The 17,847-nt window shown below is 38.8% G+C and overlaps 1 protein-coding gene across 3 annotated transcripts in view; it reads left to right on the plus strand.

Annotated features, from left to right (window-relative positions):
- The window catches only part of CAMK4 (calcium/calmodulin dependent protein kinase IV), a 150,003-nt gene that overhangs the window by 46,020 nt on the left and 86,136 nt on the right, over window positions 1–17,847 (plus strand). For all 3 annotated transcript variants that reach the window (XM_085214456.1, XM_085214457.1, XM_085214458.1), the window contains exon 2: window positions 15,730–15,808. In XM_085214456.1, coding sequence (XP_085070582.1) covers window positions 15,730–15,808 — 79 coding nt within the window. The remainder of the gene's footprint in view (window positions 1–15,729; window positions 15,809–17,847) is intronic.

A 17,847-nucleotide genomic window follows, 5' to 3' on the forward strand; every position in this document is an offset into this window, starting at 1 on the left:
AAGCAGAGCGTGGGATGTTTCAGACTGTAAGCTCTGAATAGAATGAAATAGCTGGAATCTCCGTAATGCATTTCAGGGGAAAAAAGTAAGTTATGGACTGTATAATCAATTCCAGAGGTTCTTCATTTCTATTGGTCAACAATAATCTAAGTTCTACATCTGTGTTGTGTTAGTGCTCTTTTTTTGTTTCGGTGTTTCATAATTTGGACAGGATAGACCAGGAAACTGGAAAATAATGTGTTTTGCTGCTTCTGTGAGATGGAAGGCAGCAGGCAGGGCAGATGCTCTGAGAGGTAAGGCAGTAGGCTGTGGGAAGTACTTTGTGAAATACGTTTGAGGAAAGGAAGAGTGCAATAGCATAAAAATGATTTTTAGCATAAAGCTCTTCCTGTGCTCAATTTTGTTATGTTTTCCCTTAGTTGTAGTGTATTATGAGGATCTGACTTTGCAAGGTCTTTGACATCATCCTGCACCACATCCGTATCCAGTTGGAGAAAAATGGATTTGAAGGCTGGACTGTTCAGTGAATAAGAGTTTGTTGAATAGTCACAGCCACAGGGTTCTGGTCAGCAGCTGTATGTCTGGTTGGAGACTGGTCACAAGTGGTATCCCTAGGGGTACCACCTCCAAGAGTGATGTCCCTCAATTATTGTTCACAATTTTGCTGAGTGGCGCAGTTGACACAATAGAAGGAAGGAATTTCATTCAGAAGGACTTAGATAGGCCCACATGTACCTAATGAGATTCAACAAGGCAAAGAGCAAAGCATTGCACTTGGGTAGGGACAATCCCAGGTGTGAGTACAGAATAGGAGAAGAACACATTGGGAGCAGCCGTGTGGAAAAAGACTTGGGGATCCTGGTGAATGAAAAGCTGGACATGAGCCAGTGTCTGCTTGCAGCCCATAGGCTAACTGTGTCCTGGGTTGCATCAAAAGAGAGGTTGCCAGCAGGGCAAGGGGAGTGGTTGTCTCTCTTCTACTCTGTCCTTCTATGGCCCCATCTGAAGTACTGTACTCAGGCCTGGGGCCCCCAACGTAAGAAGGATGCAGAGCTGTTGAACAGATCCTTAAGAGGTCTTAAGCACCTCTCTTATGAGGAAAGGCAGAGGAAGCTGGGTTTTTTTTGCTCAAAGAAGCGAATACTTTGGGGCGAACCTCACTGTGGCTCTCCGGTCATTGAAGCGAGTTTATAAGTAGAAGGGGAGCTGACTTTTTTACACAAGCTGATATCACTAGCACATAGACAAGAGTCAATGGCTTTAAACTAAATGAGAGGAAATTTAAATGAGATATTATGAAGAAATTCTTTATTTATAGGGTGGTGAGGCACTGGCTCAGGCTGCCCGGAGGAGCTATGGATTCCACATAGTGATCAAGGCCAGGTTGGATGAGGCCCTGGGCAGCCTGATCTGATGGTTAGCAACCCTTCCCCATGGCAAAGGGTTGGAAGTAGATGATGTTCCATGCTATGCCTTCTTGTCATTCTGTGATTCTGTGACTTCAGTGACCATTAGATTGCAGAAGGAGAAGATGGTGAAGTGTCAGAGGTGGTAGACTTTAATACACTTTCATCCTTATCTAATGTGGAGGCTTGTTTTGGCTGATGACATGGTGTTAAACGAGGTTAAATTTGTCTAATGTTTTCACTGAAGATCTCCCAATTAGGTGATGTTATTGGACTTCTGTGGTTAACAAGAAATGTGCATGAATTGGTCTAGAGGTATATTGCAGAACCCTTTCTGTGTCAAGAGCTATAGAATCATAGAATCAGAATTGCTTATGTTGGAAAAGACCTTAAAGATCATCAAGTCCAACTGCAACCTAACCATACTACCCTAACTCTAACAACCCAACGCTAAATCATGTCCCTGAGCACCACATCCAAATGGTTTTTAAACACATCCAGGGATGGTGACGCAACCACCTCCCTGGGGAGCCTATTCCAGTGCCTAACAACCCTTTCTGTAAGTTTTCCTGATATCCAACCTAAACTTGCCCTGGCACAACTTGAGGCCATTTCCCCTCGTCCTGTCACCTGTCACCAGTGAGAAGAGACCAATCCTGCTCTCCTGTAAGCACCTTTCAGATACTAGAAGAGAGCAATAAGGTCTCCCCTCAGCCTCCTTTCCCCCAGATGTCACGGAATTAACGAGATCAATTTACGCCCGTGACAGGGGGCGGTAGGCCCCTGCCCTCCCCTCCCTACCCCACAAAAAGGGAAAGGAAGGGAGGAAAACAAAAACAGCGGCAACAATCTATGGAGGAAAACTTATTTTACTAACTATGATATTGGAATGCAAGATAACACAATATAATATAATCTGATTGAAATTGAGACTAATAAATCAAATAAAATAGGAGAGAGAGAGAGTTCCCGAGACCGATTCAAACCTGAAAAGCTTGGAACGGCCTGGAAAGCACCCTCCAGCACCCACTGCCAGGCAGTAAGAGACTGCCCCACCCGGAAGGGCCAGATCCCATGACTTCCGTAATGTATAGGGATAGGTGCCTGGAACTGGAGCATTAACACTTTAACTCCCAGTACACTACATGATGTTTTGATGCGGAATACTGAGAACCAAAAACAAAAAAAATCATAAAACCATGACACCAGACTAAACAGCCCCAGTTCCTTTAGTCACTCCTCATGAGGCATATTCTCCAAGCCCTTCACAAGCCTTGTTGCCCTTCTTTGGACCTGCTCCAGCACCTCAATGTCTGTTCTGTAATGAGGTACCCAAAACTGAACACAGTACTCGAGGTGAGGCCTCACCAATGCCGAGTACAGGGGCAGGATGACTTCCTTAGTCCTGCTCACCACACCACCATTCCTGATACAAGCCAGGATGCCATGTATATGAACTTTGTAGTTGTCAGAGTGTAGCTGTCAGAAAACTTGTCCTTGTGAATGTTTGTGGTGGTGTGGAAGGAGTATGTATCACCATGATCACTCTACTAAGTGAGTGTTCTACTTAGGCTGTTCATAACCTAACTTTTGTCTTTATAGTCCGAACCTGTGGAAATGAACTTTAATGTGCCTTGAACTGTTTTTTTGTTTTTTTTTTAATTTCCGTTGTGGCTTCCAGCAGTCTATTCCATTTGATGCCATCTTTTGCACAGCACGTCCCTAAATTTCTCCAGATCCCATCTACTGTTAATTTTCTAGTTCATAGTCTTCTCGTCAATAGAAAGTTGGTTTCACCAACTAAATTCAGCCAAAGATAATTTTGAAAACTCTTTAAAAATTGCTGTACAAGATTTAATTTTAAGCTGGTAAGGCAATACGTTGTATTAAAACAAGAAACCACCCATTTATATTCTTCAGTCTGAGCCACAGTCCAATATACTACCATTTTTTGCAGTAACGATTTTATAATCGTTTTCCTATGTAAGATGTGCTTCATCTTAAAAATAGGTTCAGCTGTTTGTATCATTTGTTCCTATCAGAAACTTCATTAAAACCATTGTTAATATTGTTAAATGTGTTTAATTTCTGTCCAAATGTAGTTATAGTCATTTCAGTCCCCTGGAGTTTTGTACCAGACTCATGCTTTATTTCAGATTTGTTTCTTCACCTTAATCAAGAAATAATTTATAACAGTGTTTTTAGAAAAAATAATAATAATTCATGACTTTCCACTGGCATGATACTTCTCAGGGCTATGTATTTTTCTTTCTCCTTTGGATGATGAGACTGACTGTAATTCTTCTAGTCTTACACTTTCACACCTAACTGGTGGCTTTCCCTGAATTCTAGTGCTTCGTTGAAGTTCACAGATATAAGATCTACCCTATGTCTTACATCTGTGAAATGATGAATCTCAAAATAGAAAAGCACTAACCTTTAATAAATTTAGATTGTACTTTATCCCATAATCTATTTTTCACAGTGTCTTCTTCTGTTTGGAAGAATGCAGGGTTTATGCTAAGGCTGTAATACACTGCTGTGTTTGTGTCACACTTTTTTCATGTTGCTATTTTCCTTCTATGTAATCACTCAGTAAAACTTATTTCTCCAGACCTGCACCTGTTAGTGCTGTGTACTGACTTCTGGACAGTTTTGTATGCCAAGATAGACCTGAAGTAGTCTGTGTAGCAGTAATGTCATAAAATTGTAGTCAGTAATCCAGTATATTTAGATATAATCAATTATGTTTCTGCAGTTGCATTTGGCAGTATTTCAGCATTGATTTCTCCTACTTTTGAAAAATGTATCTTACCAGGATAGTTTCTGGGCAAGTGTTTCACACTGTAAGATGAAGGGATTTTTTTGATGGTGGTTGTTGGGCTTTGTTTATAATTTTGAAAAGTTATCCAAAAAACAAAACAAAAAGAAAACATATGCTTGCCTAAGAAGTGGCCACATCTCAGTTTCTTCTGTTTGGCTGCTGGAAAATGCAAGGTGCATGCAGAAATGCTTATACTTTCAAAAATATTTGAAAATGTAGAGAATAGTATGTATTTAGGCAATTAACTAAATATCTTGAAACATAGTTTTTAAAGGATGAATTTTAAATTCATTTTGGTAGCATATCTGCATTTAATGTAGTATTTATACTCAAAAAAATGGAGTCAAAATTCAGTCTTCTATACTGAACAGTCATTATGAAAATAACTGCAAAAATCAGTGCAAAAAGAAAAACTGCTAGTGAAACGACTGAATGTAATTGAATGACCAATACAATAGAAAGTCTGTGAATTTCAGGTGAACAACAGTTACTACAAGCCTTGTACCTTAGGCAATAACTGTTTATTGCCTAACTAATCTGTTTATTCTTTGTCAGGTAGCAATGCTCGGAGGAAAAAATCCTGAAAATAAATGTTTGCTGTCTACCAATGGCAAGAAATTTCATTTTCTTTACTATTGACCTGCAAAAAATTTCCAGTATTGCAACATACACATAAATAAAAGAAGCATTTGTCCTTTGGCTAATAACACAGTAGACCTCAGGTTTTACCTATTGAGTTCTTTGTCAGTTAAAATTATCCCATTCATGAGAAGTGCAAGGAATTAAAACTGGAATCTTTTTAAATGAATTTGTTATGTTTCAAATAGAGTTGGTAGTTAATACGTGTCACCGAATCAGAAGATTAACTCTTGTTTCTTGGCTGCCTGATGGCAGTATCAACAAGAAATTGCAGTAAGTTCAATTCAGTGAAAGATGAGAAGCTCAATTGTTTTGGAAAAAGTTGTGCTGAAGTAGAATGTAAACAACATGTATAGGAACGCTGGTCATTTTTGTTACTCGCTTTGTATGATTATAAACGGTGTTTCTCTTGTGTTCTTAGGATCATTCTAACTGGTCCTGAATGATCAAAGTCACATGCTTGGATTTAATTTAGAAATGTAGAACCAAGTTCTGGATTCTTTCAGTCTACGTAGTAGAGAGAAAAATGGAAAACACACACCATAGCTCCTAAATTCTTTCATTTGTTGCTCAACATTTCAGATGTTTATAATTGTTTTGCAGATTCCTTTCCAAAGCAGAGACTTGGTATGAGATTGAGGAGCTAATTTTTTCAAATATTTGTAGTGTTCTGCCAATTCACATACATCTGCGTCCCTGAAGAAATTCTCACCAAAGACCTTCCCCATCTGAGAGATGCATAGAATATAGAACTCAGTAGAAAAAAGGTTGCAGTGTCTAATCAGCCTCTTAATTAGTGGTGAACAGAATTTTTTTTTAATGACTTGTTTTACTTCTCTCAAGTATGGGAATGCAGGAGAGACCCTCTGAAACCATGCCTAACATAGTTCAAGTTAAATATCTTTGTCTGTTGTTGTAAAGAGAAATGAAAGGGTAAGACAAACACCTATGATTGATTACTATGTAATACACTGTTTTCTTTTTAAAATGGCCCCACAAGTAACAGGAAGAACAGGTTGAGAGCTAACCTCTTCAATACTGATGATGCAATAAATAATAGAATCATAGAATGATAGAATGGCCTGGGTTGAAAAGGACCACAATGATCATCTAGTTTCAACTCCCCCGCTATGAGCAGGGTCGTCAACCGGGCTGCCCAGAGCCACATCCAGCCTGGCCTTGAAAGCCTCCAGGGATGGGGCATCCACAAACCTCCTTGGGCAACCTGTTCCAGTGCATGATCACCTTCTGAAAGACAGAAACATGCAGTCAAATTGGTAGACGTCAAATTTGGGAAAGACAGGAAATTTTTAGAGAATACCTATTACAGACGTAAAAAAGAAATATATAAAAAAACCTGCTTTTCTGTATGAAAAGAAAACATAGGTATTGAAATAAAAATTTCCTTAGTTTATTACTTTAAAAGCTGGCATTTTGCTTATCATAATGAATTCACTGAGCAACAAAAGCATGCACTCTGCCAATTTCTTTTCTGTGACCTTTTCCCAATAACAGTTTAGTATAGTAAGTTGTTAGAATAAAGTTTTTTTGTTGTTCTTGTTTGTTTTGTTTTGTATTTGCTAGGAGAAAATGATTTGGAGAAGGGAAAGTCGGTAGAAATAAAATGCTTTTTCTCTTGAAGTAGTGTGTGGGGGCTGATTCAAGTCTGAATTCAGTTGCAGAACATAATTAAATTGGTAAAATGTAATGTGTCTTAACTGCTAGCAAAGTTTGAAAATGAAACCAGTGGTAGTATTTATTAGATGGTTGATTTTGAAATGATGTGTGTACCAATAAAAGTAAATCCTGTTATTTTTCTCCTTGGTGAGCTAGGGGTGTTGCTGAGGTAGCAAACTTTGTTTTCTAGCATTTACAAAATAGTTAAAGTAAAATGAATGATTTGTCAGGAAAAATCACATTGTTCCCTTTTTCCAGGAAGTGGTTATGCAGTTTAAATGATATAACAAGAAAATGCACCGTAATTTACATTGTAAATCACTTTAAATTCTCTTCTTCCGTATGTTGTGAATTATAGCACGTGGTGAGTAAAGACTGGAGTGGATTTTAAGGCTTCTGTGCAACAAGTTGCCATTTCTGCAGCCTAAATCTATGCATGCAGATCTGTTCCTCTAAATTAAAGTTATTTAATTCTTGTATGCGTTGCTTAAGAAGGAACATTTTTTTGTCCTGCTTTCAATATTAGATGTATGCTTTTTATCAGCCTGTTAGTATTTTGGATTAACCTGCAATGAGCAAACATTGTCAGGAATCTATTGAAATCACTTGCTGATAAGGTTGATGTTATTTAGCATATTACAGCAGGTGCAGTATTTCCAATTAGCTGTAATCACAGGTATCTTTGAAGGTCTGCTGTCAAAAAGCAATTAATACAAATGAATTTTGAGGGCCAAATTGTTTTGCTGCAGTTCTGTGATGAAGGCTGTTTATGTATTTGTGGTCTCCCTTTTTTTTTTTTTTTTAAACCATGAGCACTGGATGCTGAGTATATTCCCCTGAGACTATCTGTTAACGAAGTAACTATAGATTGCAGAGATATGGTGCGTTTTAGCAAGGTTATTATAACTTGTTTTTTCATTTTTCAAAACACATGGGTAGGAGAAAACAACATAAATAGAGATAATTTTGCTATAAACATTAGACATGTTATCATGCTGCATGACTAAAACAACCAGAAAGAAAACTGTTTTTTCAAATCCTTTTATTTCAAAATCACTTCCCATCTATTTTATTCTCTTTCCTTCTTTACTTTTTTTTTTTTTTTTTTTTTTTCCTCCTGCAGTATTTGTCATCTTGTTTTCTTGGAATTTCTTTCCTTTTTTTTTTTTTTTTTCTTCCTTTCTTTTCTTTTGTAAAGTACATTTGGTTTATGCCTATACTAGGTCCCTCTAACCACTTGGTATGTGCACTGGCTGTTTAGAACCTAGCGACAGTGCTCTTGATGTACCACTATTCCCTTCTGTAATGAAATTCTGGAGCCAGCAACCTTTAAAGAAGCAGGTGAGTTTGTTAGGACATGGCACATTTTTTATACTTAATAAGATATGAGGAGTAAGAGAACTGATGCAGACTCTTTTCAAGTCTGGTGGTAGAAATGGATATAGTGTTCTTATCTGTCAATAAGTTTTGGATAAGCTTTACTTAGCGCCATTAAATTTTGTTATTGTGTGCAGTGTTCATTTTACTGCAGTAAATGGCTGAATCCTCACAAGGCTTCCTTGTCCTTGTGTTTCAGCCATGATTACAGCTGGCCTGGATAGGGTAGCATGGAAATGCTTTGAAAAGTATCTGTATCTACCAGTTAATTGGCTCAGTGATGACTTTTACGACATCTTTTTCGTGTATCAGTGGAACTTAATTAGAGTAAACCAACCAGTTCTTTGTATTCACTCCATAAAAACCAAGACCTTTCTTTGCTTATCCCATTCTGTTATGCCATTGTCATTTTTCAAAATTTGACATTTTATCCGTAGTCTTACACAGTAACAATGAACGCAGATTTTTTCTTCAAAGCAAAAAGATGTGAAGAGTGCTCAGCTTTACTTCAGCTGTTGCCTGAAGAGCCTCTGTTGTGTGCAGCTGGGATTTGTCCAGAACCATTGCATTCTCTTGTCTTCCAATCATGCCAGGAGAGACAGATGGCTACTGAAAGATTTATTCTTGAGTTACCATGACAGAAATACTTAGTTGATCAATAATAACAACAGCAATAGGAAAAGCAGCTCCGCTTTTATTTAAATGCTAAGTGATAGACTGCAAGCACACTGAAAAATAAATGCTATGGTTGGCATAAAAAGCTGACACTCATGGAAGACCAGTAGGTGTGTAAAGCTGGTGCAAGGGGGCATGATTTGCTTGCATAATCGATTGTTAGTAGTAGTAAAAGATAAAGCTTTTTATTTTTATTTTTAATTTATGCTTATGAACACAATGTTTGCACATGAAATTTCTGTTCATGTACAAAAGATGATAGACTTCCGGAGAAAGAGTATACGCAACCTGTCAAAGTTAGATTGATACTGTAACTTCTTAGATTCCTCTTCAGAAGTTGTATTTTGTTCAGCCTATACAGAGTGTTTACTTTTTTGTTGAGGATAAGACATTCAGGCATATCTAGTTTAATTAAATTTGTTTATGTTCGCAGTCTGAGGCTACATATTACTGTGACTAGGTTGCACAACAGATGTGTGTATAACTGGTACAGTCCTGTTTAAATCTCATTTTAGTGAAAATACACTCACATACAGGTCTGGGGTTTGGTGATGCAGGTGCCAATGAGGATATACTTCTTGTGGACATTTTTTTTAAGTTGTAAGATGTGGAAAGTTTGAAATGGCATTAAATGTAGTAGGTCTGTAGCACTGGCTTTTATACTTGCCACTTCTGATGCTGTACTGAGCTGGAAAAAAAAAAAGGCCTATCTCTGTTATGCATATTTTACATGTTCTTCAGCATAGGAGAAAGTTAAATGGAAAAAAAAGAACAAAGGAAGAAAAAAATATACCTTCAATTTATTCTTTCCTTTGCTCTTCTTCCTTTTCAAAACTTGGAAGGAAATACAGCTACACCCCTCACACTTCAGTTTTCTCTCCTACTCTTGTTCTCTGCTGTACTTTGTACTTTGTACATGTATAGCATGTTCTGTTTCCTCAGTCTCTAAAACTGTAAGCTTATCAATACATTTGCTGTTTGCTGCTCTTTCCGTTCTGAAGTCCTTTTCTGCTTTCTCTCTTGGCTGCTGGCTCTTTGCTTGGAAGTCTCCTGGCCCACTCTGTGCTCTCCTTCTGCTTGTTTCTCTCACCGCCTTGTGTTCTGTCTTTCCCATTCTTTTCTCCTCAACTTTCTTTCCTCAGCATCTTGTTATCTCTGCCCATCTCATTTCTGGATATATAGACAGATACATACAGGTACGTACATACATGTTCTTTTCTATTTCACCATTGGGACGATTTATCTTCAAAGATCCTCCCTGTAGTCTTTCTTCTGGTGCTTTGAATGCAGGATTGCGATGATGCATATAATACACCACACAAGGCAGGATGCCTTCTCAGCATGGTTTCACTGTTCATGTTAGTTTTCAGTGGTCAGTATGGGACATGGAGGAGAAAGGAGATAGGTATGTGATTTTCCCCCCTCCCCAGTATTGGCTGCATCAAGGGAATATTGCCCCCTGTCAGAGATGTGTGGATGTCAGAACCTGTAGTTCATAAGAAAGGGTAGTCATGGTGAAGCTTGTGCTGCTATGTAGGGTCTTAAGAAGAGACTACTATGACTGTCTTTTACTAAGGCCTTCCTGTATTGTTTGCGGTACTTGCGGGTGTAATTCTCCTAACCAGGAAGAGTCGCTATTATTGCCCTATATAAAGCTTCCTTCATGGTTATATAAAGAAAAATAAACACTTTCAGGACGTGTTCTACCTGACATGTTCTGGACATTCTTACAACAAGGTGAATCATGCTTCTGAATTGCCCATTTCTCTCTCTGAACTACAGAAGGAATTTAGGTAGTTATCTCTGAAGTAAATCATAACATTTGATCAGGTGAGTTTTGCTTTCTGTTTTTGTGCAGATTCAGGTGGAAAGAAGAGAATTGTCTTGAGTCAGACAGTAGCTTGGTGGTTCAGGAAAGGTATTCAACACTTAGCATTGCAGACTGTTACACAAATGGGGAAATAAAGCCAAGGTAGAGCAAGATTGTTTGTATTCATGAGACATCCAGTTTTGAGTGCCCCTGTATAGAATCACAGACTGTGCCTAGTTGGAAGGGACCCATAAGGATCACCGATCCAACCCCTGGCTCCACACTGTGTATTCTAAGCTCTTTCCAGTGCTAAGTGAAACGGTGTTTCAGTCTTTACGAAGAAAGGCTACACATTTTCATAGCAAGCACAGATCATGTTTACTGCTCTGAAGAAAGAACTAAAAGTTGGCTTAGTTTTACCATCAACTGTGCAGCAGTAACATGCCAGTAGCACCAGAAGGCTCTCCCTGGGGGCTGGTGGCAGCTGCAGCTTTCTCCACGGAGCAGGCAAACTCTGCAGTTCCAGTACTCCTCCTCATGTGCCTGTGTCCTGGGGCCTGTGGCTAGTATGCTGCTTCTTCTGGGTACAGGCAAGGAATCTTGTGGGCACCTGCCCCCCTCGGATGCCATCTCATGAATGCAGACTGATGGATGCCTCTTTCTGACCATGGAGTAATGAAATTTCAGAACCAGATTTCTCTTATTAATGATCTCCTCCTTTCTTTTACTTTAGTGGAGACAAGGGGCTTTAATTTATCACAGCTTTATCAAACAAACTATACTGCTACACACTAAGCATCCAGACTAATTACCCGTAAATCTTTGTTTATGGGTAATTACTGTTAACTCTTTGCAAATTAAATTCATTCTAATGAACAAAACATGAAGCTCTGACTTTCTGCCACTACAAGTGATAGGAGTAGACTTGAAACTTAGGGGAATAATTTAACATCTTCATACTCTGTTTAGGATAATAATAGATAAAAACAGAGGTTAACATTTGATTTTTTTTTTAATATTAATACCACTAGGCCTTTCTGATAGCAGAAAATCAACTGAATGCTATATTCCCTCTTTAGAACCAAAATTTTAGAGGCTTTTGGTGAAAAAGAATATGGGGAACTGGAATAGCTAGTTGTGTTAATCACTGTATGGGAAGTGTAAATATTTTTTCAAAAACTGTGTTGAGTAGATGGTAACACATAGTGAATAGTTTCATCAGGAAAAAAAGCACATTTGTTGAGACACTGAAATGAGAAGCTGCAAAAATCTTCTCCAACCACAGGTTACTTAGGTAATGAACCAATCTGTGACCTCTCACAACACCAGTGGTATTTCCTAGCAATGAACAAGTAAATCTAGAAGTTGCTCTTGACTAGGAATTGCCTTTGCAAGGGCCTCGCCATCCTTTTTATATTGTGGAGCCAAGAACAGCGTATAATATGCAAGGTGAATTGTAGAACCATTAAAGTTGCAAAGATCAGTGGGATCATTTAGTCTAACCATCAACCCATGCCTGTGTCTGCTCAAGACCATGTCACTAAATGTGCCATCCATTCTTTTCAAGGAATGGAGGGTAGCATGTTCCAATGCATTGCCACCTTTCAGAGACAATTTTTTTTACTAATATCTAACCTGAACCTCCCCTGGTGCAACTTGACACCATTACCTCTCATCACTGTTAACTGGGAGAAGAGGATGACCGGATGACCCCCAGCTCGCTTACCACATCCTTTCAGGTAGTTGGAGAGAGCAGTAAGGTCTCCCCTAAGCCTCCTCTTCTTCAGACTAAACAATTGTAGCTCCCTCATCTGCTCCTTATAAGGCACAATCACTAAGAAAGTGGGAGAATCTCCTCTTTTGCTTTGCTGGCTGTGGTATATTTAATGTGGTATTTCTGTTCTCGCTTCCAGGGCACACTGATGCTTATGCTGAGTTGCTGTTAGCAGCACCCTGAGGTCCCTTCCTGCTGAGCTGCTCTCCAGCTGCTTGTCTCATGTGTGTACCTTTGTCTGACATTGCTCTATCCCACATGCAGCACCCAGCATTTACCTTTGCCAAACTTTCTGCTGTTTCTAATTGCCCTGTGCTTCAACCTGTCTGGATGTCTCTGGAAGGCCTCTCATCATTCTGGGGAGTTCAAAACACTTCCCAGTTAAACATTATCAGCAAAGTGGCTAATTTCTAGTCAGCAGGGAGCTTGCCAGACTCCCAAGACATGTGTTAAATTGTCAATTTTCTATGGCATTTTTTTTTATTCTGAGCAATCTTGATATTTGAACAGGGAGTTTAATTTTGAAGTCATGGAACAATAATTTCATTGATCATTTGATCCTCCTACCATGTATATATAAGAAAAAAATTCATGTATTTTAACTTCATACCTCTGCAGACTACATAAAAATTCAGTATTCTCCATGGGAACCAACATGACTTCTGTATTCTGTGGTGCTGCAGCAATGATTTCTGTGGTTTCATAGCCACAGAACATTCGTTCTGTCACATAATTGAATTGGACAAACTAGATCATGTAATCGTTCTTTGACTGCATGAAGCACAAACTAATTTATTTTTAAAAAATCAATTCAGAACTTAAGGAATTTAATCCAAATGAATTTTAGAGGAGATTACATGCAGGAATGTGTTTGTACTGAGTTGATTCAAAATGCAGAATATAATTTAGGGTGGCACAGTATGGCAATGCTGACCTATTTAAAAAAAAAAAAAAAGCATTTTACTGTGTTTAGTGGAAATACCCTCAGTACTGTTTCTTTCATTACAAAGATTGCAGCTGTAGGAATGTACCTTTTCTGACTACCTGTGACCAAATAAATGTGCAACTATTTTTTTTTGATTCTCTTGTTTCAGTGGTAGAAGGGCTTTTTCTTGAGCTGGGGGAGAAAGATGTGTTTTCTCACCCAGCTCAAATTCTGAGTGTTTTTTTGCTTTGGCTTTTCTCGCTGCCAGTCTCCACCATGAGTCCAAGCCCTGTTCTGCAAAATATACTTTATCATTTATTGCCTTTGTGTGCAAACTTTGCTCACCACTTCTGTCTCCATAATGTCCCTCATGGACATTTCATCTGTGTTCACACTACTATTTCTGTCTTTGTGTACTTGAATCGTGACTGTGCCTTTTCTCTCAGTTTCACAGACTGGATATGTGCGTATATGCATGTATATGTATGTATATATTCACTAACTATGAAGAGGGAAGAATTGGTAGGATTAATTTGAAATATGTCAATACCATATAGTGAGTACTCTTATGGTCAGTCTCATCTGGAGTATGGTGAACTTAATTTCACATTTCTACTCTGACTTGGAAATGGTTGTAGTACATTCTGGTATGTGGATCTGCAAGTGATTACCAATTGCTTGAGCTTGGAGTCCTCTCAGTTTCTTCTGCTGAAATTATTCATGCCGTAGGATTAAATATTCCCTAGTTGTGGTATCTGCTGCTTATCATAGAAGTGCTCAAGCCATTGAATATAGGTGGTCTCTCTTCTGTAGTACTGTTAAAATGTGTTATTCAGATGTAGTGGAGAACGCTTGCACTCGTCAGAAGAGAGGTGGCCAGCAGGGACAGGGAGGTAATTGTCCCTCTCTACCCTGCCTGCTTGAGGCTCCATCTGGAGTACTGCATCCAGGTCTGGGGCCCCCAGTACAAGAAAGACAGAGAGCTGTTGGGAGGGTCCAGAGGAGGGCCACAAAGATGATCAGGGGACTGGAGCACCTCCCCTATGAAGACAGGCTGAGGGAGCTGGGCTTGTTCAGCCTGGAGAAAAGAAGGCTGAGGAGTGACCTTGCTGCAGCCTTCCAGTGCCTAAAGGGAGCCTATAAACAGGAGGGCACTCAACTCTTTGAAAGAGTAGATAACAGCAGAACAAGGGGAAACGATTTGAAGTTGAGGGAGGGAAGATTGAGGTTGGATGTCAGGGGGAATTTCTTTACAGAGAGAGTGGTGAGGTGCTGGAACAGGCTGCCCAGAGAGGTTGTGGATGCCCCATCCCTGGAGATGTTCAGGGCCAGGTTGGATGGGGCCCTGGGCAGCCTGGTGTAGTATTAAATGTGGAGGATGGTAGCCCTGCATGTGGCAGGGGGGTTGGAGCTTCATGATCCTTCGGGTACCTTCCAACCCTGGCCATTCTGTGATTCTGTGATTCTATGTGCAGTACAGTTGACTGTATGGTGTATGAACTTCCACAATGTATGTTACTCTGGAAGTCATGTATGGTAAGAGCTAGTCCCCTCTCACTTAAAAATCTCAGCTTTTTGGAATTAATTATTGCATCTTAGAAAGCATAATACATCTCCTGAGGACAGACTTCGTTGCTTTGCCCCATAGAGTCAGTGTTATTGTTGGGTCTCAGAGGGCCTTAAATACCCTACTGAGATGTAGCACTTCAGCGCATCCATTTTACTACTGGCTGACACTGAGTTATTCAGAGGTGTCTAAACACAAATGTTATGGAGTATAATCTGAATAATTTATAACCAACATGGTTTAGCCAGAGGTTTTTCCTCTGTTTAGGTAGCTCACAGAATACAAAAGTACTACTTTGTAAGCAACAAATAAAGCTGCTGACACACCCTCTTCTGGATTTCTGGAGAATGTAGTCCAACTTCCCACTTTGATAAACGTCTCCCAGATACCAGTGCCATAACTTTATATTATGAGTGCTCTTATTTAGCTTGTGGTGGGTCTTGAAAAGGACCTAAAGCTCTACACCCAAGTTGTTTGGTTTTGCTTTGAACAAACCTCTTCAGTTTCCTCTGAATTAATCAGAGTGCTGTGTGCTTCATCTGCTGCCATATTTGGCTATTTGGACAACTGGGCAGGAAGTACCACAGTACTTTTCCTCTTTTCTGTCTCCATTGCCATTGTTGCTAGTAGTGGTTGAAAAACAAATAAAGAACAACAATGATAAAAAACAAAAAATCTGCCTTAACTAGTTGTCGCAAATGGCCTTAACAAAAACAAGATAGGATCTCATGCATCCAGGGCCAGCTGTCACAGTGATGTTCAGTGTGTGCCGGGAGCCATAGGTGTGACAAAGAGGCACCTTGAGCACTTGCAGTTCTATTGCCTGAATAATAACTGAACTGCACTGGTTTCATAGGGAGCACGTTTCACTGTTGGTTTTTTGTTGTTGTTGTTGTTTCACGTATGGGGGAAAAAAGAGGTATTTTTACCTAGTGTGGGAAAAGTAGAAAATGTTAGCTAGGGAAATCGGTTTGTTGACGTATTCAAAGAGATGTATGTACAACTATTCTTCCTTTTTTTTTTTCTTTTTTTTTCTTTTTTTTTTTTTGATTTAGTGGGGCTACATCCATTGTCTACAGATGCAGGCAGAAAGGGACCCAGAAACTTTACGCCATCAAAAAGTTGAAGAAGACAGTAAGTGTTTTTTGGTTTGTTTTTGTTTTTACAGTTTTTTGTTGTTGTTGTTGCCATTTAGTTGTTTGTTTTTGTTTTTTTACTTTGGGATATGTTTGGGGTTTCCTGTTTTTCTTTCCTTTGGATGTGGTTTCTTAGTGGGAGGGAATGGACTAGATTAAGGACCTCACTAACCTTTTTATTTTCTCTAACTGGGATTCTTCTGTTTCTCATAGTTAAAATAACTTTTAGAGGTAATAGTATTCTGTTGTGAATCTCTTGCCCCCACAGATCTTGCTTCTGTCTTCATCTGGTGTTGTCTGTATGTACCCGGATTTGGGGAAAACATTTTAGACAAAAATTTCTTCCACTATGTAAAAGAATTGGGTTCTATGTCATTCAAATTTTCTTTGATTACATATTGCTTTAGTATATTGACTTGTTCAAAATATAAATATCATCATGGAATTTATTTTTTTCAAAAACAGATTAAAATACTGATTCACATTGAAGTAAGATTAAATGTTTCATGGAGGCTTTTCTCCCCTACAAAATTACCAAAGGACCAGCTGAAACATCACTTATTTTTAGAACTCCATATATATCACTTCTACCATGGCCATTTTTATGTGTTACAAAATAGGTGGTGGAAAGCATGAAGAGAGACAAAAGAGGAAGTCTTAGTAATGGACAGAGAAACTTCAAGCAGCACAAAAGAAATCATAGAATCATACAATCACAGAATGGCCTGGGTTGAAAAGGAGCATAATGGTCATCTAGTTTCAACCCCCCTGCTATGTGCAGGGTTGCCAACCACCAGACCAGGCTGCCCAGAGCCACATCCAGCCTGGCCTTGAATGCCTCCAAGGATGGGGCATCCACAATCTCCTGGGCAAATGAGAGATAAGGAAGAGCAGTTCATGTTTCTAAGAAGAGAAGATAAATTTGAGGGGAAGGAAACAAACTGTGAGATATGGGTATGATTTTTATTTGTGAGTGGTTTTGATTCAATTTATTCTAGTTTTAAAACATTCATTAGTCCAGAAAGTTCAGTAGTGTTTGCATGCAGCAACATAATGAGGGGTGGGTAGGCGTAAACATGTCTAAATGCTGAATTAACTAGTGGTCTCTGTGTGACATATAACAAGCAGGTTTCACATGAGTAAAAGGTTGGTATTAATTTGTCATCTCTGAAAGTAAGCCAAAGTTTAAACTGTCATAAAAATTTAGTTTTGTTTGCTGCACTTGAATTAGCATCTGGTGCATGGCAAAAACAGTCCTTGCATTGCTGGAGCCTTCTCTGTTAATCAAAATGCAGAGAACCATATTTGTAAATTTTAATCAGTTTTCTATGCCTATGATTCCTGTAACAGTTTAAGAATATACCCTCTTACAATTCATGTTCTGCAGTGCATTTTGAAGAAAGGTATGACTTTACGTAGTTTCTTTGCTCCTTTTTTGGGTGTTTTAGAGATTAAATCACATTCATGATAATCACGTTACTACTAGATCTATAAAGTATTTGGTTCTGAATTTTCACAGACTAATTGTAACAAAGATTTTGTTTTTAAAATGAAACTAGTTAGGGAAAGAAGGCAAGAAAGAAGAAAATAAGCATATGTTTATGTACTGCAGAACAGCAATAGCTTAGCTTAATGCAGCTTTCACTGTATCAGAGATGTGTTTAAGCAACTCATTTAGCTGAGCTGTTCTGATATAATCATATACTTTGGGAGGCTTTATTGTGCCATTAGAACAAGTGACATTACTGTGTGACTGGCTTACTTGTGTAATTGAGAACATTAAAGGAGATACTGTAACAATATGTTGTGATTTGTGTCTGTGTGCCATGAGCTACTGTAGCTGCTGTCCAAATTGGACACATAATTATTACCACAGAGACAGGACTAACTGTTAGTTTTTTCCACAGCAGGAGGCCTGATATTTGCTCAGAGCCTATCTCAATAAAAATAACAATATGGGCCAAGTTATACACTAAAATGTTGATTGGCTTAAGTTTTCAGTTGGCTTTTTTAAATAATTATTTAAAAAAAAAAAAA

The sequence above is a fragment of the Meleagris gallopavo genome, chromosome Z (genome assembly GCF_905368555.1).
Source record: "Meleagris gallopavo chromosome Z, MGAL_WU_HG_1.1, whole genome shotgun sequence".
Classification (NCBI taxonomy): Eukaryota; Metazoa; Chordata; class Aves; order Galliformes; family Phasianidae; genus Meleagris; species Meleagris gallopavo.